General features: G+C 37.4%; 1 protein-coding gene across 1 annotated transcript in view; it reads right to left on the bottom strand.

Moving 5' to 3' along the window:
* Nucleotides 1-26,170, bottom strand: part of KCNH8 (potassium voltage-gated channel subfamily H member 8) — a gene marked incomplete at both ends in the record, with an annotated part of 247,880 nt that overhangs the window by 73,495 nt on the left and 148,215 nt on the right. Inside the window, one exon of the mRNA XM_084247027.1 lies at nucleotides 24,217-24,424. Coding sequence (XP_084103153.1) covers nucleotides 24,217-24,424 — 208 coding nt within the window. The remainder of the gene's footprint in view (nucleotides 1-24,216; nucleotides 24,425-26,170) is intronic.

Below are 26,170 nucleotides of genomic sequence, written 5' to 3' on the forward strand. Positions count from 1 at the left end.
TTTATTTCTTTATGCATACAAGAGCTGGGGTGTAGGCCAGAGGTGCAGGAGGTGAGAGGATTCACCAGACACAGCAGAGAGCAGAATAGGTGGATCTGCTGAAATACACTGCTGAGGGGAGCAGCAGGTGAGACAGGAGAGGTCTGCTGCACCATGTGGGTCACCTCCTTGGCCTGGGATCTAATTCGTGCTGCAGTGGCTACGGATAGCTTCATAGTGCTGAGACTTATCCCCTTGCGCCACCAGAGAGGACCTACTGTCTGTTTCTTAAGTAACTTTAATTCTACTTTAACTTTAATTCAAAATAATAAGGTCAAGTGGCATATTTGGAGGTATCTATTTTGCTCCCATATAGCATCCCCTGAAAACCCCTCAGTCCAGTTTCTGGGAAATGAGTTTCAATTTCCATGTTGTATATTTTGTAGGGGATCGGTTAAGCTGTCTAATTTTGGACCTGGGGTGGAAGTGGCAGGAGGCACAGCAGTGGCAGAGAGAAGTCAGGGACAACACATCTCAGGGAAAGGTGGCTGGAAGCACAGCAACATAACTGGCAGTGCTGAAGGAGCAGCAGCAGGGCCTCTGGGGAAGAAACTAAATACTAGGGCTGGGGTGAGCTCAGGCCCAGGTGGAAGGCAGAATTGGCTCCCTGTCCCAAGAGCTGAGGGTCCAGCCACACAACGTTTACCTGGATGCCGCAGCTGAGTTCTCATCTGGTGTTGAGCCCAACCTGCCTTCTCTGGTTCTCCACCCTGTGGCCTAGTTCTGTTCTTTCCACAATATTACAGCATTTCCAATGTTTACAAATACACTTGTCAATGCCTCTGCTCCAGCCCCACCCTCTCTATGGGGCATACTTTTTATAGGGTCATGTGACAATCTTTACATCTCGTTTCCCTTTCCTGAATAGCCTGCAGATAGTCAAACTCTATCTTAGATGCTTTGTCTCAGAGTTGAACACAGTTTTTTGGTCAGCAATTGCCCCTTCATGACATTTCATTCCTGAATGTCCTATTCTCACATCTAGTTCCCAGACCAGGGGGTGTGCAGATCAACTCCCTCTGCTTTATCTTCCACACTCCTGAAGTGAGGCTTTCTTTGAATCCGGAGACCAAAAATATTACTTTCATTGCTTCCACCTGTCTAATAATCCCTAACTAACTCGTAAGTGGTTAAGCAGCTAATTCACTCACTTAGCAGGTATTTTATAACCACACATAATGTTTTGGATGTGGCATGAGATGCAGAGATGAGGGAGATTGGTCTTCACACAATCTGTTGGGGAAACACAGTGTCAAGTCAGTGGAACTAAGTGCTGGAACAATCAGAGCATTTATTTACAGGGGAGAGGAATATGCAAATTTTGCCGTACATAATAAATAGGATTTCGAATAACAGAGATGAAGGAAAATTGCTTTTGGGGAGTTGAAAGCTCATGAACAAAGGCACTAGACCAGAAACATAAAATGCACGTACGAGGAAAAGGAATTAATGCGATTTGGCTGAAATAGAAGGAATGGGATAGAAAGTCATGTAAAGTATGTTTAACCTGCCAGTTTTCAAACTTAGAAATATTTTCTTCTCCTCCAAGGTATCAAAAATCAATAACCACAGAAGAAGTTGGGTTTAAACTGCTATAACATGGACTTATATTTGATAAAATGGCTAACTGCCTGTCAAGAATGTAAACCTTTGAATAAAAATCATTGAATTTATCTGTGTGTTTCTGTGTGTGTGTGTGTGTATGTGTGTGTGTGTGTGTGTGTAACAGAGAAATCACAAATAAAATAGCTGTGGATTAGTATAATTTTTGCTCAAGTTGGGGGAGTTTGTTCAATGTTATTATAAGAATTCTCATAAAAAAAGATAATACACATTTTTAAATTTTAGAAATAATCTGTAAAGAACTAGTAAGGTAAAAGTTCCTGAGAAATTGCTTGAGAAACCTCTTGGGATTCATCTTAGAATCATGTACGCTTACTCCAAAGCTAGGTAAATACAAAGCAGGAGAGACACTTTTCAGTATTTAGAGAGGCTCATACTGGCATTCAATTCAATGCCAGCAAACTAGTATCTTAAGCTGGTATCTTTTTTTTTTTTAAGATTTATTTATGCATATAAGAGCTGGGGTATAGGCCAGAAGTGGGGGGGGCAGTGAGAGGATTCATCAGAGACAGAGTGGGGAGCAGAACAAGCAGATTCACTGAAATACACTGCTGAGGGGAGCAGCAGGTGAGCCAGGAGATGCCATGAGGGTCACCTCCCTGGCTGGATATCGAACTCGTGCTGCAGTGGCTTCATAGTGCTGACACCAGGGAGGCCCCTTATGCTGGTATCTAGATATATTTTCTGACTATTGTGAATCATCATCACTATGATGAAACACTCATAAAAACTTTTATGAATCTTTCTGGATATTGTAAAATTCTCTCACCTGCAGTGGTTTCATTTAGAGGGTGTTTTTATCCCCTCACTTTTCAGTAATCCATGTAATCATTTTTTATTCCTTTTGCTTATGATGCTCAATCCCTTCCACTTCTGCCCCTTTATCGTCCCACTGGAGGTATTATTACTGCACTTAATCTTTCTTATTATCTGTTGCGGCTCATGTTAGACTGCAGGCTTCATAAGAGTGGGGTGATGGTCTGTCTTACATACCTTATTTCTAAGCCTAGCTCAGCATGTGGTCCCTAATATGTACTCAATACATATGTGTTAAGTGATAAAGCTTATCTTTCTAAACCGTAAAGGCCACAGGATAGGTACACGGCAAGTGTCATGTATAAAAGAATATGCATTTGCAGAATGGCTTGGCCTGCAGCCCCATCAGCACTTAGCAACTTGACTCCACTCGGTGAGCACTCTCTGTTCCAATTTCTTCCACTAAAAATTGAAAGTTTAAATACCTCCTGGTTTGTTGAGAGGATTGAAGAAGATAGTCTTATATAACATCTGTCATGATGCCTGGGGTATGACTCTTGCTTAAAATGTCAGTTCCTTCCCCTCCCCCACATAGGTTTTTTTCCCTTTTTTGCAGTTTTCTATCACTTTCTCACAACTAACGATATTGTTCACAAATAAATTCACTTTGTAAATTAGGTGATGAGTTGATTTTCATTATATATCATGTATACAACCAAAAAAATGGACATGTGGCACTGGGTAATCTGGGGGTTAGAATCAAGTGATTCATAACTATAAAGAGAGTATAAAGTATAAAATATCTCCAAGGCATCTCCCTCAGTTAGGAAAACCATTTGTCTCCTGATTGATCTCACGGAGCTATTACTTTTTGAAGGAGGGCATTTACACTCACTGCTAGATGTGATCATTCTATCTCATGCTCTCTACTCCTTTTTTCAAAGAAATAAACACATTTTGATTATCTAATTATTAAACATGCTTATTGGAAAGAAGACAGATACAGCTAATAATGTTTAAAATGACCAAACAGAAAATAAAAATTTCCTAAAGAAACTGAAGACAGAAAACATCAATTCAGGAAAAATTAGACACAGAAGAAATAACTGGTAAAAGTAAGATCTGCAATAAAGAGCAGGGTAAAAATTGTTACTGATCAAAAATGATGGAAGTCTAAAATTTTCTTGATAAAATTAGTTCTTTAAAACTTAAATTGAGAAAACTGCACTTTGGTAGAGATGTCACAGAAGAAAACTTAGTCTATCTGCTCTAAGTTAAAAAAAAAAAAAGATAGATGAATTAACTCCTTGGTGTATGGAGAAAATAACAAAATAATTTAAATAACATTTCAAAAAAATTAGAAATAATGGCTTAACCCTGCTGTATAGATACTTGACTCCCAAATTAGTATGATGAATTGTGGCAAGTACAATCTAGGTGATACATCAACTATGTATCTAAGGAACATGTCTGTGTAAATGAACACACATGGAAATGTCTCCAGGGGACGCAGGGAGTGCAAGGTTCAGAATGGCAGGGTCCAAACATCTTGTACTCGGGCCTCCCCGGTGGCGCAGCGGTTGAGCGCTGGGTTGCGAAGCTGCCTGCGGCCTCTGCGGCGCCGGTTCGATCCCCGGCTGCTCCCCGGCCACCGGAGGAGGATCCCACATGGCGCGCAGACCTCTCCTGCCGCCCGCTGCTCCCCTCAGCAGTGTACTTCAGTCCCTCTGCCTGCTCTGCTCCCCACTCTGGCTCTGGTGAATTCTCTCACCCTCCCGCGCTTCTGACTGTACCCAGTGCATGTATAAACAAAACAAACAAACAAATATAATAAATAAATAAAAACATGCCTCTATAAAAAAAAAAAACAAACATCTTGTACTCATCAAGTATTTAGTCAAATAAAGACTTAATTTTCTGATTGATACCTCTGAATGTAATTATTGACTCACAGAGATAATTTACAAAAAGCTTGCTACCAAAAGATGGTCTCTTTCCCCTCTAAAGAATGAAAAGGATTTGATTTGCCAACTTAAAAGAATGCCAAAAATCTATAACTAGGCTGTGAAAGTGAATTGCTGGTCTCTCTCTCTCTCTCTCTCTCTCTCTCTCTTCACACACACACACAAACACACACACACTTGTGTATGTGTGTGTGCTCTATGTACTCATGACATTTGTAAAGAATAGTGACCACAGTGTGACTTGCTGACAACATTCACCAAGCAAGTTATTGACAGAAAAATCAGGCAGCCAGAAAACCTCAGTTGTCAACAAAACAATACTGGGTTATTCATTTAAGAATAACTAATTCTTGAGAATCCTATTATGCCATGACATTCCTTTTGGATTTTTGCAAATGTATTTTCATTGCTGTGAACAAATATCTTTTGTATGAATCATATTAAAAAACCACTGTATTGGAGAATCCTGTACACTCACTTATGACTTACTCTTAAATCAAGTGCTAATCACCTCTTTAAAATCATTTCATCGATTACTCCCGAATGGGTCAGAAAAAGTCACCACATATTCCAAAACAGCCTATTTCAGCCACAGAATAGCTTTGCAACCTGTAAACCTAAACCAGCATATTTAAAAAATTAATGGAATTAGCTAGCACTAAAACATGATTTTATGGGTAGAAGATAAAATTAGCAATACAGCTCTCCTGTGAGTCACATTAAAAAAATGCCAACCTTGACAGAATTCCATTTCAGGCTAGAAACATTGCTAAAAATAAGCCTGTAATCTCTGACCATCAGTGGCAGGTTTTTAGTAAAAACTGTAGGCAGTCTGGATTTTGGATGTTCCAGTACTGTAAATAATGTACATAGTGTCTTGGGAACAAAATCAGCTGCTATATCCATAATTTTAATAAGAAAAAATAGTAATAACAATAATGACAGTAACTGACATGTACTGCGGACTCAGCCATCCCTTTATGTCATTGAATGCACGCTACAATCTGATGTCTATTTTACAAATGAGGTCTGTGTCTTAGACAAGGAAATAACACACACATTAACACAGAAAGGAGGGAGAGGTGACAGCCTTCAAAGTTTGAATCTAGAACTCATGTTCTTAACAGGATAATTTTAAATAAGAGAAAATGGATATAGATTTTGAAAAGGGCAAATAATTAGATGTCCATTAGCCTTTACTTCTGCCTTTAATATTTCAATTGAATAAATCTTCCAGTATCCAATTTTTGCCAGTCAACTCAATTTTTGTGTAGACAAATACAGTAGGATAAAAATCCACCAGTTTTATGACATTTTCATTCATTTTTAGAAATTTAAATTCTTTTTAAGTTTTTTTTTAGATGAAGTACTTTTTTTCTTACATCTTTAAATTTCGACAGTACTTGATTCCACTTTTTAAGATTTTATTTTATTAGTATTTTTAATTGAGGTAACATTGGTTTACAAAATTTTGTATGTGATTTAGAACAGGTTCACACCTCCTCAAATGTATGTTACCACACCACCCTGCCATCAACGCAACCTTAGAGATCTAACCTTAGATCCTCCCCTCTGGCAGCCTCTATAGTCATATTTCTAGGGTTTGTTTTCATTTAGCTTATTAATTCTTTTGTTTCATTTTTCTGTACCCATTGATGAGTGTAACGGTTCGGTATGTCTTTCTCCTCTGACTTATTTCACTAATTATAATCACCTCCAGTCCCATCCATGTCATCACAAATGGCAACATCTCATCTTATTTTAGACCTGAGAAAAATCCACTAGTTTCTATTTTATTTCATTATAAAGATTGATTTATTTATGTGTACAAGAGCTGGGGTACAGGCCAGAGGTACAGTAGGTGAGAGGATTGATTCACCAGAGACAGAGTGGGGAGCAGATCAGGTGGATTGACTGAAATACAGCAGCTGGTGAGACAGAAGAGGTCTGCTGTGCCATGTGGGTCAGTTCCCTGGCCAGCCTGGGATCAAACTTGTGCTGTGCTGCAGTGGCTGCAGATAGCTGTGACTTACTCCCTTGCACCACCAGAGAGGTCCCCTCCATTAGTTTTTAAAAAGGGAACCTATACCAATAATTTCTATCACAAATGGAGTTCTGGGCTCTTAGTTACTGAGGAATTAAAATTTGGCTTTATCACTGCCTTGCCTGACTAATCTCAATGGAAAACAAAAGATTCATGTCACAGTAAAAGGACAGGTCAGCAAGGAGATGTTGCAGTAGCCTCTGTAGGATCGTAAACAATGAAACTCATTTTAAGTATTTCTTCTCTTTGTGGCTAATTGGAGAAACCCTAGACACTAGGCAAACACCCACACATATGTGTGACAAGAAAGGAGAGAAGAGGAATTGGAGTTTTTATGCCAGATGTTTAATTAGTTTAGATAAAAATTTTAATGAGCTTTTGTTTCCTATCATATATCTATGAGTTATGTTCATGTTTGTTAAAATCTCAACTGGTGAAAGTGTTATTATGGGAATTCTTTACAAATTCAATTCCACTTTATAAAAATATTCACATAATTAGTATAATAAACAGAGGGAAACTTTTCATTAGTGGAAAGTATATAGAGTGTGACACCACTTCCTAAAAATAGTATGCATATGTCTTTTCGTGGGAATGTCTACAGCTAGACTAAACAGTTTGGTAAATATCATGAAGAGAAGTGTTTTCTGATTCTCTTTTTTGAACTTGGAATAAAATTCTTAAAATTCTATATTAATCATAGTGCACTTTCTCTGGTCTCTGTTGATTTGGGGATTACAGCTACATATTTCAGCCAGTACTAACCCATTAGCTCTAGTGCTAACCCATTATTTTGATTTTATTCTTCTCTCTAACTACCCTGTATTTGGGATAGCATATTGGAGACCTATGACCAAGCCCAAAATACTTTGTTTGGCTCTTACACTATGCTTTGCAAGTTCTGAATTGCTTACCAATGTTTAGATACTAGACACTTACCCAAAAAAAACCCACTTATCAGATTAGATTCTTTGGAAAAACTGAGATTTTCATCAATATTGGTGCTGGAATTAGCTCATGGGTGGTTTGCTCAGAAAGGACTTTCATTCGCTACTTCTTTCAAAACTTAATTTCATTAACTTGTACTTTAGTGCCTGGCCTGCTGCATCCACGCATGCTAAGCTACTTTCTCCTCTAGGCTTTTATTTCACAGCCCCAGCTGTTCAAGGATTTTCTACTCTAAGCAAGCTCATCCATTCACTGCCCCTCAAATACACTGTGAGGCCTTCCACTTGCATGCATTTATTCATGCTGTGCCCGCCACCTCAATAATCTTTGTTGAATCCTCCTCCAATATAGTACTCACCGTTAGAAGCCGAACTGAAATGCCCTCTTCACAGAGATTCAGTTATAATTACTTCTACTTCTTTCTAAATAGAAGGAACTTTCTGCCTGTACAAACTTGCAGCAAAATAACATTAAAAAAAGAAATTTTGCATATTTTTGCATCTACTTCTTGACTTTCTAGCAAGAATGCTCTTCTAGAAGGCAGATTCCATTTTATAATTCCTTTTATCACTCACAGTTCATAACACTGTCCTTCGTAGGGCCTCAACAAATAGTTGTTTTATAGTTAAGTACTAAAAATGTTGTACAGTTTAAATGCAACAGTCTTAGAGAATCAGTTCTTCTTCTGTTCTATTTTTCTCTATAGTCTCTGGGGAAAAAATATACAAAGAATTCCTGATTAATATAGGGGCTACGAAGAAATACTTATATATTGAGTGATTTAATGGCATCTTCATAAGACAGCAGTTATTTTCCTGATAACCAAACAGTTTCATTTGAAGGACTGGTGACTTTATGTCTTACATGTAAATGATTTCCCCCCATAAAGCATTCCAAGTGGGAATGAGGTTTTGACAAATTAGTCCTTATTCACTTGAACTTTTAAGGGTTAGATCAACATCATGTCTATATTTCAAACAAAACATATAACAAACTCACAATGGAAAGTAGCACTATTGAAGAAGAATTCACAGCAAAATGAAAAAAAATTATAAAATACTTGAGGAAATAGCTTAACATTTTGCAAGAGTTAGAAAAACAGAAAAATAGTACATGATTAATATGAATCAAAAAAATAAGAGTAGGGAAATTCAATCAGAGAGAATATATAAAATATTTAGATTCAACTCAGAAGCTTGATCCAATGAACATAAAATAAGCAATAAAAAGGAAAAGAAAAAAAATACTGACACCTGATTCCTTTTTCCATTGAAATCATACTATTAATTTAAAAAATATTACCTTTATTCTCCACTGAAAATTAAAAGTTATCATGTTCAGACTTGAAGAAAGGAATAGACTAATAATTTTAAAAAAATCATACATCAAGATGTTGGAACTTGGACCAGTCCCCCTTTGGACCAAGGACCAGAAGTCACAAAAACCTACTTCAAATATTTTTGGAAATAGAAATATGTATTTCTATTTTCAGGAATAGCAATGTAGAATAACTTTATTAAAAAGTCTTTTTTCTCTTCTTGATATAGAAATGAGAAAAGCTGCTCTGAACAGACATGATTTGTTCTGATCATCTCATTTTAGATAGAAGAAATATAACACCTAGAGCCAGGATGAGACTTTTAATTTCACAGTTTCCTGTCCACTGTTCTACCCAGAACCTCATGGGGCCTCATGAAAGAGAAGCAATTAAGTAAAATTAGAGGTTTCACACATATACTCTCTAGGGTTACTCTTTACATTTTATCAATCTATGAAACAAGGTTGTCGTCAATTAAAGAATAACTCAGCTGAAACCAACTCAACTGCATAAGGTCATTGAGTACAATGACTGAAAAGAAAATACTGGAGTTAAAGGCTGTATTATGAAGAGACTCACCAGCTGAGCTAATGAGAACATTCACCAAGTGGCAGAAGTCTTAAGAAGTCAGCTTTGCTTCTGACTATCCTTAAAAAAAAATAAATCAGACATGATATTTTGAGCATTTTAATCATAAGGTATTTCTATAGTCAATTGAGAGGGTGGCTTTGCTTTCTCTCAATTTAAGAAATCATTGTATTCCTTGAAAGTTGGCCCTGTACAGAGAAATCATTTTTGGCGCTTGTTTACATCACAAAATTGGAAGTGTGTGGCTATAACTAAAGTCTCTTAATAATAAGAATTTTAGAAAGAAATGAATTTAATGAGAAGGATCTTATGGCATATATTGGACAGAATATAATTATATTCCTATGGCAAAAACCTGGGAAGAACATGAAGATTAAAAAATTTTCACTGATGAAGTAGGAAGCTTTAACCCAGTTTTTACTTACGACAAAAGATATGTCAGCAGAGTAATAAGGTATAACTCCTTCACCACACCTAAGCCTCAGGTGTACTGCAGTTTTTTTTTTTTTTTTTTAAGAATTGTTACTAAATCTTCTCTAAGTTAAAAACTACCTTAGAAATCACCTAGCTCTGGGATCTTTTTGTGCATTTTATTTACCAGGAATCCATGAAAGAACACCGTGGAACCTACAAACTGCCTATAATTTTTTGTAATATATTTGCATGTGACTATATGAATTTATCATCAGAGATTTACAGCTTCCATTTTTTTTTTTATTTTTTTTTTATTTTTTTTTTTTATTTTTTATTTTTTTTTTTTTATAAATTTTATTGTTATATTCCCCATACAATTGCAGCCCCCCATTCTGACCCCAATCCCTCCCCTCCCGCCCCCGCCCCCCTAAAAGTGTCTCTGGTTCATAGTTTTTTGTTGATTTTGATTTTCACTTTCTTATAGTTATTCATTTTCCTGGTCCCTTATTTAAGTTTTCTAGATTCCTGCTATGAGTGAGACCATCCGGTATTTTTCTTTTTCTTTTTGGCTTATTTCGCTGAGCATGATCCCTTCCAGCGCCATCCATGTTGCAGCAAATTGCATGTGTTTATCTTTTTTGAATGCTGAGTAATATTCCATGGTATATATGTACCACATCTTCTTGATCCAGTCATCTATTTTTGGGCATTTGGGTTGTTTCCAAAGCTTAGCTATTGTAACCAGTGCTGCTATAAACATAGGGGTGCAGGTGTTCTTTGGAATTGATGTTTCTGTGTCCTTTGGGTAAATACCTAGGAGTGGAATTGCTGGGTCATATGGAAGCTCTATGTTTAGTAGGTCCAGAAATCTCCACACAGCTTTCCACAGTGGTTGGACCAGTTTGCACTCCCACCAACAGTGCAGAAGAGTTCCTTTTTCTCCACACCCTCGCCAACATTTGTTGTTGCTAGTTTTTTTAATATGTGCCATTCTCACTGGTGTAAGATGGTATCTCATGGTAGTTTTGATTTGCATTTCCCTGATGACAAGTGATGTTGAACATTTTTTCATATGCCTGTTGGCCATTTGCATTTCCTCTTCAGAGAAGTTTCTTTTAAGCTCTTCTGCCCATTTTTTGACTGGATTATTTTCTTTGTTGTTGTTGAGACTCATCAGCTCTTTGCAGATTTTTGTGATCAGTCCTTTATCATTAGTGTTGGGTGCAAAAATGTTCTCCCAGTTGGTGGGGTTTCTCTTTGTTTTTGTTATTGTCTCTTTTGCTGTGCAAAAGCTCTTTAATTTGATATAGTCCCAGCTGTTTATCTTTGCCTTCACTATCACTGCTTTGGGTGATGTGTCTGTAAAGATGTCTTTGATGTGCAAATCACGTAGTGTTTCGCCTATATTTCCTTCTATATATTTTATGGTTTCAGGTCTTACGTCTAGTTCTTTAATCCATTTTGAGTTGATTTTTGTGTATGGTGTGAGGTGGTGGTCAAGCTTCATTCTTTTGCATGTAGCGACCCAGTTTTCCCAGCACCATTTATTGAACAAACTTTCTTTGCTCCAATGCATAGTCTTTGCTCCTTTGTCAAAGATTAGTTGACCATAAACCTGTGGGTTTATTTCTGGATTTTCTATTCGATTCCATTGGTCTGTATGTCTGTTCTTGTTCCAATACCATGCGGTTTTGATGATTATGGCTTTGTAGTATAGTTTGAAGTCTGGGAGTCTGATGCCTCCATTCCCTTCTTTTTTTTTCAGGAGAGCTTTGGCTATTCGGGGTTTTTTGTGATTCCATATGAATTTCATCAATAATTGTTCTATTTCTTTGAAGAATGACATTGAAATTTTGATTGGAATAGCATTGAATCTGTATATTGCTTTTGGAAGGATGGCCATTTTAATAATGTTTATTCTTCCAATCCATGAGCAGGGGATGTCTCTCCATTTCTTTGTGTCTTCTTCTATTTCTTTTAACAGTGTTTTATAGTTTTCTTTGTATAGGTCCTTTACCTCTTTTGTTAGATTTATTCCCAAATATTTGATTTTTTTTGTTTCAATAACAAAAGGGATGGTCTTTTTGATTTCTTCTTCTTCAGATTTATTGTTTGTGTATAGGAAGGCTACTGACTTTTGCGTGTTGATTTTGTATCCTGCCACTTTACTGAACTGATTGATGAGTTGAATTAGCTTTTCTGTGGAGTTTTTGGGGTTCTCTATGTATAATATCATATCGTCTGCAAATAGTGATAGTTTGACTTCTTCTTTTCCTATTTGGATTCCTTGGATGTCTTTCTCTTGTCTTATTGCCCTGGCTAGGACTTCCAGTATTATATTGAAAAGCAATGGTGAGAGTGGACATCCTTGTCTTGTTCCAGATCTTAATGGAATTGCTTTCAGCTTTTCACCATTGAGAATGATACTGGCTGTTGGCTTGTCATAGATGGCCTTTATGATGTTGAGGTATGTTCCTTGTATCCCAAGAATTTCAAGGGCTTTTATCATGAATGGGTGTTGCACTTTGTCGAAAGCTTTCTCAGCATCTATTGATATTATCATATGGTTTTTATATTTCTTTTTGTTGATGTGTTGGATAACGTTGATTGATTTTCGGATGTTAAACCATCCTTGTGCCCCTGGAATGAATCCAACTTGGTCGTGGTGAATTATCTTATGGATACATTGTTGGATTCTGATAGCTAAAATTTTATTGAGGATTTTTGCATCAGTGTTCATTAGGGAGATTGGCCTGTAGTTTTCCTTTTTTGTGTTGTCCTTGTTCGGTTTTGGTATTAGTGTAATGTTGGCTTCATAGAACGTGTTTGGTATTGTCCCTTCCTTCTCAATTTTTTGGAAGAGTTTGTGAAGGATAGGCACTAATTCGTCTCTGAATGTTTGGTAGAATTCATTTGTAAATCCATCAGGTCCTGGGCTTTTGTTTTTGGGGAGGTTTTTGATTACCATTTCAATTTCGCTAATTGTAATTGGTCTGTTTAGGTGTTCTATTTCTTCTTTATCTAGCTTTGGGTGATGGTAGAGTTGTAGGAATTTGTCCATCTCCTCTAGATTGTTAAACTTGTTTCCATATAACTGTTCATAGTAGTTACTGATTATTTACAGCTTCCATTTTTTATATTCCAGAAGGGCTTATGAGTAAGGATTGAGACTCAGAATTAGCCAAGCATCTCATTTTAAAAGGGATAATTGGGACAGCTTGGTAAAATTTCCTACTTCACGCAGGGCTAGTAACAGGGCTATGTTTAGAAGAAAGGATCTAATTCTAAACTAAGAATTGTTCTTATATGAAATCAATTTCTGAGGGCCATAATTTAGAATTTGGTATAATTCTGTGGAGTACCAAGCATCGCTTACACTGTCTGTTAGTGAGTTATAAAGCACCTTTTAAGTAAAACCACCTTTTGTGAGCTTAAACATTTAATACAATAAATAATTTTGTTGTTTTAATTTTAGAAAATAGCAGCTAATAAGGGCATAATCATTGGATAAGTAAGGGAGACATTCACTAGTACCTGAGGATACTATGACTATCTTCATAAAAAATTCCAAAAATTAATTAAAACTGACTAGATACATATTATTTGAGATAACTATAAAATATCATTTTGAAGTCACCAGATTGTTGACAATTTATTAGTTTCAATATCTGAAACAAAATTAATGGAAAACAGGTCCCACTCTCATGTGTACAAATATGTATAAGTAAACTTAGTAAGAAATAAGAAATATGTGCAACCATGTGAAGGAAACTAAACAATTTTGCTTAATAATATAAAAACACTTCAAATAAATGGAGGGTAAATACCATAACTTTGGATGCCAAAAATATCTCAGTGTTACAAAAGCATTAATTTCCCCAAATCAGTTTCTAAAATTAACTCCAATTGAAATGCCAGTTAAATTTTTGAGGTGGGGGAGACTTTTTTCTAATATTGATGTAAATGACTAAGTGAGCTAGAATGGCTCCATTCTACATACTGCACCAAAATTTAAACAGTAGAATAATTAAAATTATGTTATATTGGGATAAAATTAGATTGTCAATGGAAGAAAAATGAAATCTAGCAGCAGTTGTATGTATGCATAATAAATATGATTAAAATGCTCTATTAGTGGAAATAAACAGATTATTCAATAAATGTTACTGGGGAACTAGTTAGGCATTAGAATATATAGGAGGAAAGAAGGTTGGAGGGAGGGAGGAAGAAAGGAAAATCCAACCCTCAGTCAGTTATAGCAAAATCTCCCTGATCTCCAAAAGTAACATTCATTTCTTTGGACATTAACGTTACCTTTTGAACCACCTTAAAATTAGTCTGTGAAACATGGATGGCGCTGGAAGGGATCATGCTCAGAGAAATAAGCCAGAAGGAAAAAGAAAAATACCGGATGGTCTCACTCATAGCAGGACTCTAGAAAACTTAAATAAGGGACCAGGAAAATGAGTAACTATAAGAAAGTGAAAATCAAAATCAACAAAAAAACTATGAACCAGAGACACTTTTTGGGGGGTGGGGGGTGGGAGGGGAGGGATTGGGGTCAGAATGGGGGGATTGCAATTGTATGGGGAATATAAAAATAAAATTTATTATTTTTTAAAAAAAAGAAGCAAATACACACACACACAAATAAAATAAAATTAGTCTGTGAGATTTTAAGCTTGTCTTTAACCCTTGATTGCTGACTACAGAACTGAAGCACCAAGAGGGGAAGGGGGTAGGAGGGGGAGTGGGGAAGGGTAAGAACTAGGAGGGCAGGAAGCACAATGGTCTATGGTGGTAGACCATGGGCAAGTGCACTATGGTGGTAAAACCTGATGTGGGTATCCCGATATTACCACAATTAAAAAAATACATTAAAAAAATTAAACTGTGAGAGATGCGTCTCCAATTTTTAATTCCTTTAAGAGTTGAAACATTTTGCGCCCCCTGATCTAGAAACAGATAACTGTTCCCAATCCTAAAACTCTATAATCCCTGCTGGAAAAACCAATAGGGTAGAAAGGAAGAGGTCAGAGATAGGCAAAATTTACAGAGGATCTTTTGGGAGGAGCAGAAGTCAGTGACTGGCTCCATGGGGAAAATACTCAAAGGGGACTCTCTTCCAAAACCTAGGTCTAAGGGGCCTCCCTGGTGACGCAAGAGGTTAAGCGCAGCACTATGAAGCTATCCACGGCTTCTGCAGCACAAGTTTGATCCCCAGCCAGCCAGGGAGCAACCCACATGGCGCAGCAGACCTTTCCTGTCTCACCCGCTGCTCCCCTCAGCAGTGTATTTCAGTTAGTCTGCTTGTTCTGCTCCCCTCTGTCTCTGTTGAATCCTCTCACCCCCCACACCTCTGGCTTGTACCCCAGATATTGTATGCATAAATAAATAAATCTTAAAAAAAAATCTAGGGCTAGGGTAGGACACAAGATGTTTAAGACCCAAGAGTATTTTTTCAGGTTGAAATGCCCTGGAAGAATTTTTCATTGAGTGAGAGATGAAAACAATACAAACCCAAATTTCTTTCCAGAGAAGAGGGACACATATTTGGGCTTATACTGAGACAGGAAATACAGAAAAAAGAACAAGATAGAGAGCGAGAAGGAGTTGAAATGTTAGCCCTCTCTTGTATCCCCGAAAGACCAACACCATTGCTTAGAATTCTCTTTCATGTTGCTACCACTTAGTAAAAACTGAAATTGTGTTAACCATTGATTGATTCACTGCAACATCACACAAGTCATCAGGCACTAAGTGAGGAATATGGCCTCTAAAATCTACAATTTATTTAAAATCTACATTTTAAAATAATATAGAATACTTTATATAAAAGATAGTATAGGGATCTATAAATTTACCACCTATTTAAATGAACAAGTGAAATACAAGTAATAAATAATTTATTCTTAGCAAGAGAGGTGGCAGCAGAGAATAAGCAATTGTTTTCATAGTACCATTAAAACTCCTGAGGTGTAAATCGACCTTGGATTGATTGCAAGATGATTATTGGATACAAGGTGAGAGGCAGATTTTAAAAAGGGTAGGAGTGGTGTAGACAATCTTATACTTAGTGTTTTAGAAATCAGAAAGCCAAGCCAGTCCAATATGTGATATTTACCGACGGTAATTGCAATTACATTAATGACTGTCAGGTAGTGGAAGGCCTTTTGAGGGAGCAACAAACAGTTCAAGTGTTACCTGAATACTGAGGAAGTCAAGTATTTGCATAGCTAAAATATATAAAAAAATAAAACTATTGAAGAGGAACAAAATCCAAACTGGCTTCCTGTAATGTTACTGGCTGTACTTCCAGGCACCTCCAGTTTTAATCAAATGAGCGACGAGAATTTTGTTCTACAACAAATGAATGATGAGGAACTATAAGGAAGTTCAAGTCTAGTGGGACTTACTTCCACACACAGAAAGAAGGTCTGAAGTCGGTCTTCAGTCGACTTCAGACCTTCTTTCTCTTTTAACCTGAATGGGCTGATAGGATACAGAAATCTTTGTTTGTGGTCAACTCATTCATTGCTGTATTCACCCCAGTACAGGTGTTCTCTGTGGACATCAAAGTCAATATATTGTGGAGAACACAAAGACAAAAATTTGTGGTATGGCATGTATACATACATGTCTCTCTGTCTGACACACACATATAACTGCAGTGTTTGTATGTTATTAACTATAATACAATAACAGCATCATAATTCTACACTCCTTTTAAATTGGCACACTGCTTTCATGTATGTTACCTTATTTAAGCTTTCCAACTACTCTCCAAAAACTACTCTACTTTATAGATGAGGACAATCTCCCCATTCTTCTAGATTTACTAAGTGAGATGACATATATGGCAGCTTATATTTTTAAAAAGATGAAAATCATTATTATTCTTCTTGCAATGATAGTGAGTTTAGTAATTTTTCCTGAGGTGGTTCTTGTTAACACTCCAGAGTCATAAGATTTTTAACAGAATATTAATAATGCATATTATAAAAAGGGTTAGGAGGTAAAATAAATTTATTTGACATTTGGGTTAAATAAAGTTTAATCAGTTTCTTTGGGATTTCTCTGAGCTCATACTATGATAATCTGTCTTGTCAATCCTTCAGAATGGCGATGGCCTGGCTGCCTTTCTCTCCAATTTACATAACAGCAGAAATGTTTGCTGCTTGGAATGTTTGGTCTGAAGTGTAAACACATTTGGAAACTCTGATACAAAGATATTCTAAATATATTTCAGCCTCAGTGCTTTCTAGATTCAAGGGTGTCCTGTTAGGGAACAGCCCTAGCAACTAGAAATCTTTTTACTCCAAATCTGCCACCTGATACCCAGGATGTCCCTTTCAAATAATTGAGAACATCATGTAATTCATAGTTAATTTTGTGCCTCTTTCTCACCAAATGCCTAATTTATTTTTTTAAAGATTTTATTTATATAAGAACCAGGGTACAGGCCAGATGCGCGGGAGGGTGAGAGGATTCACCAGAGACAGAGCGGGGAACAGAACAGGCAGACAACAGAAATACACTGCTGAGGGGAGCAGCGGGCGAGACAAGAGAGGTCTGCTGTGCCATGTGGGATCCTCCCCGGCCCACCAGGATCGAACCAGCACTGCAGAGGCTGTGGACAGCTTCACAGTGCTGCGCTCAACTGCCTGTGCCACCAGGGAGGCCCTGCCCTAATAATTGATGGTATGTAATTTTAGTTTTCAGAACCAAGTGTTATAAATTGTTTCTGATGATATTTAAAGTACTGTGTTGTATTGTTTCAGCATTGAGGTTAATTCTTTCTCAATGGACCTCCTTGGTCCATTAGGAATGAATTATGTCTAAATAAATATGCAGATGTGATGGAAATTGAAAAAGGATTGTAAGGTGAAAAAGAACAGGAAGGACTGAACTTTCACTGGTTTGCAAATGTTTATAACCAGCAGCATTAAATTCACAATAAATTCGAAAACTGTTCAAAGCTGCGCAACTGAAGTGTGCTGTGGGGACCAACAGATCTGACTCCACCTAGAAGCTTGTTAAAAATGTGGACTCTCTGGCTCCCACTCAGACTTACTGAATTAGAATTTTAATGCAATCATCAGGTGATTTCAGTATCCATAAAGTTCAGGACCTGTTTACAACAATTTAAGTCCAGTAGCCCTTTACTAGTGTCCATTTTAATGGTTGGAAACCTTAATTTTAGGCTTTTTTGTCCCCTTTGTTTATTTCACATATTTTCCCAAGAATGTGTATTTCCGGATAAGGGTTATCTGATATTTTATCATCCTTCACACAGAACCAGAAAAGTCGAGTGCTAGTATGTTCTACTTTCTTGAGGAAGATTTGATACAGTTATTGAAATAATCAGCTCATGATCTCATAAGCCTGATCATTTTTTTCATTACATGAGGCTTGTAAATGCCAAGCAGTTAATAACTAAAGACACCTTCAGATTAATCAGCTTTTTATGATGTTTTATCCGACGAGGATCAGGAGATTTAGGATTAAAACTGTCAATGATAATTTGAAAATGCTATCTGATTTAATCCCTTTTTCCCCCTTTCTAGATTCCTGGGTTTCTTTGGTCAGTGATACAGATGTACTTTCAGGTATCCACAATGGATAAGCATACTCCAGTCAAAGGATTAAGAGATAAAAGAGCTTCTTTTCATTACAAAATACTCTCATCTCTAACCTTTAAAGTAGACCCTTTATTTTGAAGTTCAGTATGTCACAGCCTTAGAAATACAGGTTTTTTTTAAAAGTTCTAAGCCCATCTTATTCAGCCTGTATATGATTTTTCAAATTAGTTTTTAATTTTATTTTATATATTTTTGAGAAAAAATTTAAGGCAGTAGCACTTTTGCCATGAGAGATGCAATCTCACTGAGGAAAGTTTGGTAAGTAGAACTCCACTGTGATGTTTACACTAGAAGCACAGGCATGTTTGGATAAGCAAGCGGCACTGAGAACAGCCACATCCCCAACTTTCATCTCTTGCCATTTGATATGATGATGTCTGAGAGGCATATGATGATTCATGGAAGCATTTTTGTAAATGTTTTTTATAAATTTTACTTCTTGCTTTTAAATGTAAGGGCAAAACTGTTATTGAAGTCATTTTGTCTTTTTCTTTTTTTTTTGGCCGTCTCAAATCCCATGCGAATAGGGGGATTTGCCATTGTATGTAGTCATGGAGAGATGGAGAGCCGCACTGGAAGGGTAAGTTGTGGGCAGTGTCTCTATGCCCCAGCAGTCAGTGCCTTGCATGAGACTTAAGCTTGCCCAACTGCAGTCTCTCTTCAGAGGTCAGGACTCTCTCTGTGCCTGCAGAGACAGACATGTGTTCCGGCCAAATGGCAGCAACTGTGCTGCTTGCGCTAGGGCTGCTTGGCTCATGTTCTTTTCCAAAGTCTTGTTCTCCATCTTTCTAACCTGAGTCTGCATGTCCTGCTAATGGAATTCCTTTTCTGTTTTTTTAAGATTTATTTATTTATTTATACAAGCACTGGGTACAGTCAGAAGCCGGGAGGGTGAGAGAATTCACCAAAGCCAGAGCGGGGAACAGAACAAGCGGACTGATGATACACTGCTGAGGGGAGCAGCGGGCGTGGCAGGAGAGGTCTGTCGTGCCATGTGGGACCCTCGCTGGCGGCTGGGGATCGAGCTGGCGCTGCAGAGGCTGTGGGCAGCTTCGCAACCCAGTGCTCAACCGCTGCGCCACTGGGGAGGCTCTCCTTTTTTTTTTTTTTTTCTGCAATCAAGAATCTTGGCTGTTATAAAAATATCACTTCTCCACTAGACTTGGAGGAGGCATGTGGTTAGAGACCTGTGGGGAGGCTGACAATGACAGGCATTACCCTGATTGTATTTTGATTTTGCTCCTTTCATCCAGACTTGCCAGACCCCTCCTGCCCCTTTCCTATGATTCCCCACCAGAAGGTGCTTAGACTTGTGGCGAGCTTTTGGCATCAGTGGTTCCACTTTGGGGCAACCCTTTTTGGCTGGATACTTACCCACAAGGGGATGGGTAACTTTGGGTGTTTTGCTGGAATCCTACCCTTTTCATCTTCTTCCTCTATGCACACTAATCCTATTAAAGTTCTTTCACACTAAGAGAATGCTTTGTCTTTATATGGCAGATGGCAGAACCCATTTAGATTGTGCAAGTTTGGGGGTCCTAGGGTACCCCTCATTCTGTACTCTAACAGAATATAGGAGATAGCCCTAAGGATATCTCCTATATGTGTGCAATTATGAGGCTATGTGAAAATTACTAATTTTTCAGAGACTATTGCAAATAGAAAGTGTGGGCAGATGTATTATTTTGAAGATATGCAAAAGCATTTAAATTGTCATCCAACACAACAACTAAACCTTAAAGGCAACACCTTTTAAGTCATCTCTTAATAACCGTCCTCAATTAAATGCTTAGTATTATTAGTCACAGCTCATCATACTATCTTTATTCAAAGTAATTGCCACAATAAAATGGTAATTATAGATATAATAGCTAATATTTTTTGAGCGGTTACTGGGTGCCAAGTACAGTGCTCAATGCTTCATGTGGATTGCCAACTTAGTACTGACAACCCCAGTGACGGACGTGCCATTATTATTGGCATTTCACAGATGTTGACGATGAAGCACAGTGAAACATCTGCCTCTGTTTTCTGGTGCTCTATCCAAAGGATCACAGCTTAGCAGAGAACTTGATGTATTTCTATAGTCTCTGCTAAACCCTAAAGCTTAGCAGAAATGGGTTTTAAAGATCTGTTTCCTGACTACTGAATCTTTTTAGCCTCTTCATCTACCAGCTTCCCTTCCCCCTCATTCACACTCCATATTGGTTTTAGTAAAATGTTTCATATATCCCGACAGTCACACATGCCATTTTTCTCAGCATCAGTATAGACAAGACATATTCATCCTTTAAAATTTAGGTTGTCTTGGAGAAGCTTTTCCTGACATTCTAGTTAGATTTAGTTGTCACTTCTCTATGCACGTTTCTGCTATAGAATGTATCATACTGTGATTTATCCAACAAGTTGTCAATTTTTTTCCTATTAGAATTGAAGATTCATAACATTAAGCAAATTGTTTTGGTATCTTTCGTGCTTAACACAGGACCAAGTGTGCAGTGGTCACCACTGTATTTGTTCTTTTCCCCATCTTCCTGACAGAGTGAGTGTGCTAGATAACTACTATATATAATTTCATAATATTCAAAGTTATTAGAAGGAGTTTTATACAAGGAGTTAGAGAATCTAGATTCTTATGCCATGATTGCATTTAGTAATTACATGACCTTGAAGGCTGATAAAACACTTCAGTCCATTTTCCATGTGCCAGGAGTTTCTACCACAGTGGGGATGCAGCTGTGCCCACAATGGACATGACCCCTTCCACCATAGAGCTTGTCATATTTAGTGCTGGATTCTCTCCATCGGACTAATGAGTTAGACAAAGGTCCTCCCAGAACTCAAGATCCATGAACCAGTAAGCCAAACCTCTAAGTTCCTTAAAATGTGGTATAAAAATACAAAACTACAAAGCAAAATATATTACCAGGCACATCATACCCTAACCAGCCACTGGTATAGTTAGGCCACATGTACTAGTTCCTCTTTCCATAAATAGATATCATACAGGAGTAATACCATAACATTTTTAAAGAAGATCAACTTTGATTTGATCTAATACAAAATGCTGGAATTCTCTCTAGTGGTAAGTAGTGGGCCTGCTAAAAATAAAAAGAAAATTTCAAGACAATTAGCAAGGATTAGAAAGGAAGTTCCATTCTATCCCTTGGGAAGATGAAGGTATTCTATACATGTGATGTTAGTCACTACATAAAAAACAACATGTTCTCTAAACAAATTTTATTTGTGTGATGAATTTTCTGATTCATGGTAATTATTGGACTGAAAAAGGTAAAACATATTATTAGTGGACAAATTACATAGTGAAAACTAAATTAGCCTAGACTCTCAGCTGCTTCATTATAAAATTAGGTAGAGAAGGTCATAATTATTTAATTTGTGTCCAAATTTCAGCTGGAGAAAATTTTAAATGAACAAATGATGCAAGTAATTTTAGAAGAAGGGTAAGTTCTTGTAGCCAAGCCTATAAACCCAATATTGACAGACATAATTGGTAGGCTACCTTCCTAATCATATCCCAAGAGGTGTTTGAACAGGAAATCTAATTCCCCAGAGATAAATGTTTAGTTAGTTTTCATCATAACTGAGTAAAATATATCAATTCTTTGACATGTCATAATCAAAAGCTGAACTCATTCCTTTTCCTCAGACTTGTTGACATTGAATGGATGCTATTGATTTATGTGGGCATTAAGCTATGATGTGTGTGTGTGTGTGTGTGTTAAGTACATAATACTGGGTTTATTGCTCCATTAAAGTAATAAATCATGGAACCTGAAACAGACGTCTAAGTTATATAGTGAGTTTTCTCATGTTGTACACGAGGAAACTGAGGCCCAGACAGCCGAGTGAAATTCCTGCAGATCTCACAGTTGGCTAGTGGTGGAGCTGTTGATGGTGGGACAGATCCATTGCCCCCAGTGCCATGCTCTTTCCACCATCACATCATGCCAGTGTTCTTTCTGTGGGTTGACTTCCAGCTCAAAAATTCCCTTTCACTGAAATAAAACCCTGGGACCAAGAGCAGGAGTAGAAGGAGGCAATCAGAAGCAATCAGATGACTGACTTTTTTTTCCTGGAGAAATAAAACACTGTATGTTTGTGGGAAGAAAAACAACTAGTTTATATGTCTGCAGCAGGACTGGCATGTTGGAAATGAACAAAAAGCTTTCCTCAATATAACTAAATTTCAGAGCGTGAATAAGCTGAATTTCCCCATCTGGAGACTCTCAGACTAGACAAGCCTTACAAATTAATATAAGTGCATAGGTCTGGGGCCCAAAGGAAATTAGGTCAGGCCCGAAAAGGAATCAGGTGGCTGACCACAAGTTACAATTCTAATACGAATTCAAAACAAGAAACAAAGATCTCAGGGCTGTAATTCACTGAACCCCATTAGTACAGCACCGGAGAAGATGATGAGAGACCTTCAGGACAAAGTCATAGAAAATGGAAACAATATTGATGCATGACACATGTTTTCATCTAAGCACAGACTCCTCCCCTCCCCCAGCTCTCCTCATAGTGTTTTTACATAGGATATTTTTGCTTTCACTATACAGTTTTATTTCTCCCTTTTCTTCACTTCAGAGAATTGAGGTAGGTCCTCAACAAGGCATAGAGAAAGTGTTTTGACAAAAAAAAAAAAAATAAGAAAGCCATTCTTAGATGAAAATTATCAGAACACATCAGTTGTGTTGCATAGCCCAGGGACAACACTGAAATCTGTGGGAGCAGTTTTAAGAGCCTGGGGAGAAGATTCACTCCCTGAACCTGCTTTCTTAAGGCTTCCAGCTCATTCTTCAAAGGTGCCTTTGACAGCTTTGTATCTGCCCTATGGTGAGAGAGTGGTATTTATGAGCATCAACCCAGGGATGTTCCAAGTGCATGCTGTCACTAAGTGCTGGTATGAAAAATGAGAGGATTTTTTTTTTTCTTGGGAATCTCTTATGGCTTTATCCCTGCAGGTAGGTCTGAGCTTCTTTCAAAAGTTCAGGATTGATTTTTGGAGGAACACATAAATGAGGGATTTTCTGGACAACCACAAAACACACACACAGAGTGAATTTAAGGGAAAAGAAATTTTACATAGCATCCTATGACAATTCTGAAATGGGAATGACTGTGGGAAGAAGACGGATACTTTAGGATAGAGGATTGCAGAGTCCAGACATTTTATTTTCTGTAAAGTTCTTGTGATTGATATAAGTTAAAAAATGTGTTCACGGGCAGAAATTTTTAGATTCTTTTATGTAGAATTATGTAACTCTTGTAAATCTCAATTAAACTCCCATGTAGGATGGAGGCATAAAGCTGTACAACATATTTGTAAATTTGTGTTTTTATTTGTCATTCTCTCTCCCATCACAAATGATCAAAGTCTACTTAGTGGGGAAATTATCTGATTATGGTAACACATGCTCTCTGCAAAGAAAGAATGTTTAGGATATGTTTTCTATCAACTCGTCACCTCAAATGCAAGTGATAGATTTCTTATGATTTAAAATAACACTGGCCAGAGTCCAGGTGTTCAGTGATATACTGTAACTAACCCTGAATCAAATAAGTCATGGTCAAACCACACATTACTTACATAAGCACTTTTACAGCCTTACTGACCATTTGGATCCCCTAACCCATAGGGTGTCAATCCATTACTCATTGGGGAAAATATAAGGTTTTTCCTGAAAGCATTCTCCAAAAATATCACAGTATCATGGGTACCCAGCCCTCCAAAAAAAATGATGAGACAAATCAACACAGGACATGTATTTTAGGCTCATCTTTCACCTGTCCAGATTCTAGAAAATTCTTCCTTTTCACTTAAAAATGGAAAATGTGACAAATGTAAGCCCTTACCAACTTCCCACTTCAGAAGGCTGTTGTCTTCCCTCTCCATTTTTCCAATGACATACCAGATACACGCCATCCAGTGTGCGAGGAGCGCAAACATGGACATGAGCAGAGTCAGGACGATTGTGCTGTGTTGGGAATAACGGTCCAACTTCTGCAGGAGACGCAAGAGACGCAGCAACCGGACAGTTTTCAGGAGATGCACAAGAGACACCTGTGGTGGAGAGAGGCAGCACAACTTGGCTCCTGGGTTGATTTCACGCCGTGACAGGTACTTTGACTTACTGCCATACTGCAAAGTTCTTGGAATAGGTATAATCATGATTGCAAAACTATGGTCACCTTTATGACTATTTCTTGGGTTTTGACATGCTATCGTAGGAGGTGACAGGATAGAAAGGGTTAAGACAACTTAATCACTTTGAGTAAATACTTACCTTAATTGATATTTGTCATTGTTTTTCTCTACCTGCCTGCTTTAATATAATTTTATATATTCAGATACGCAATGGAAATATATTATGGCATCAGGAATGAACATAAGATCTCTCTATCCCTTATATACACAGTCCTCCAACCCCTTACCCTCTCTTCCATGCAATGGATCAGTTTTATAAAAATAATTCATATGGACTGGAGTAAAAGCCTGTAAAATGATAATAAAAGTAGCATGGTTCTTAGGTCTAAAAGATGAGGAAGGTCTTCTCTCCAGTATCAGTAGCACCTCTGCCTCCTCTGCTATACAATCTTCCTTCTAACATTAATAATAGGCAGAGAAAACATAGGCCCAAAGCACCTACATTCTAAGTTCTTTCTCAGACAAACAGGCTTAGCAAACCAAATCAAATGGAATGAAATTTTTTAAAAATCTAGGTTCTGCCTTAGCATGAGTTAGAAATAACTAAGGAGTCCAAGTGGAAAAAAAAATACACTGTTAGTGTCCAACAAAATGGACAATGTCACTATCAAGAACATAAGTGATGCATGTGGGCCTCCCTGGTGGCCTAGTGGTTAAGTCTCAGCGCTATCACAACTACGTCCTGAGTGGGATCCCCTGCCAGGGAGCTAACCCACATATGACACAGCAGACCTCTCCTGTCTTGCTTGTTGCTCCCCTTAGCTGTGTATTTCAGTAAATCTGCCTCTTCTGCTCCCCGATCTGTCTCTAATGAATCCTCTCACCCAGCCTTCCCCCCATACCTCTGGCCTACACCCCAGTTCTTGTACGCATAAATAAACAAACATATAAATAAATAAATCTTTAAAAAACTAAGTGGTGCATGTAATTTACACTCTTTTTACACCCTCAAAGAGCCACAATGAATGCTCTAAAGTGGAAAATACAAAGTGTTAACTCATTACAGAGTTTGACAAGGTCTTTGGCTTTGATTTTTCTAGGGGATATCATAAATAGAAGAAAGGAAAGTGGCATATGCCTAACAATAATTTTCCATTTAGAATATTATCTAACAGAATCATAAACAAGGTCAGTATCTTTTAGAAGTTTTGGGAAAAACAGTCACATGAAAACAATGAAAATGGACTACCATCTTATATCATACACAAAATTAACTCAAAATGAATTAAAAACTTGAATGCAAGACCTGAAACCATAAAATACAGAGAGGAAATTATAGGTGATAAGCAACTTGTCATTGGCCTTGGTCAAGGGAAAGAAAAGCAAAAAGAAACATCTATTTAAAAAGCTTCACAACAAAAGAACTCATCATTACGATGAAAATGCAACCTACTAAATGGGAAAAACTTTTTCAAAAATACATCCAAAAAAGGGACTGATGGATGAAACTGATGAACAGTTTATCCAAATTAACAACAGAAATAAACTATCTGATTAAACAATGGACAGAAGATCTAAGCAGACATTTCAACAAAGAAGACAGATGAGCAATAGGCGCATGAAAAGAAGTTCATCATCACTTATCACTAGGGGAATGCAAAT

The sequence above is a fragment of the Talpa europaea genome (genome assembly GCF_964194135.1).
Source record: "Talpa europaea genome assembly, chromosome: 11".
NCBI lineage: Eukaryota > Metazoa > Chordata > Mammalia > Eulipotyphla > Talpidae > Talpa > Talpa europaea.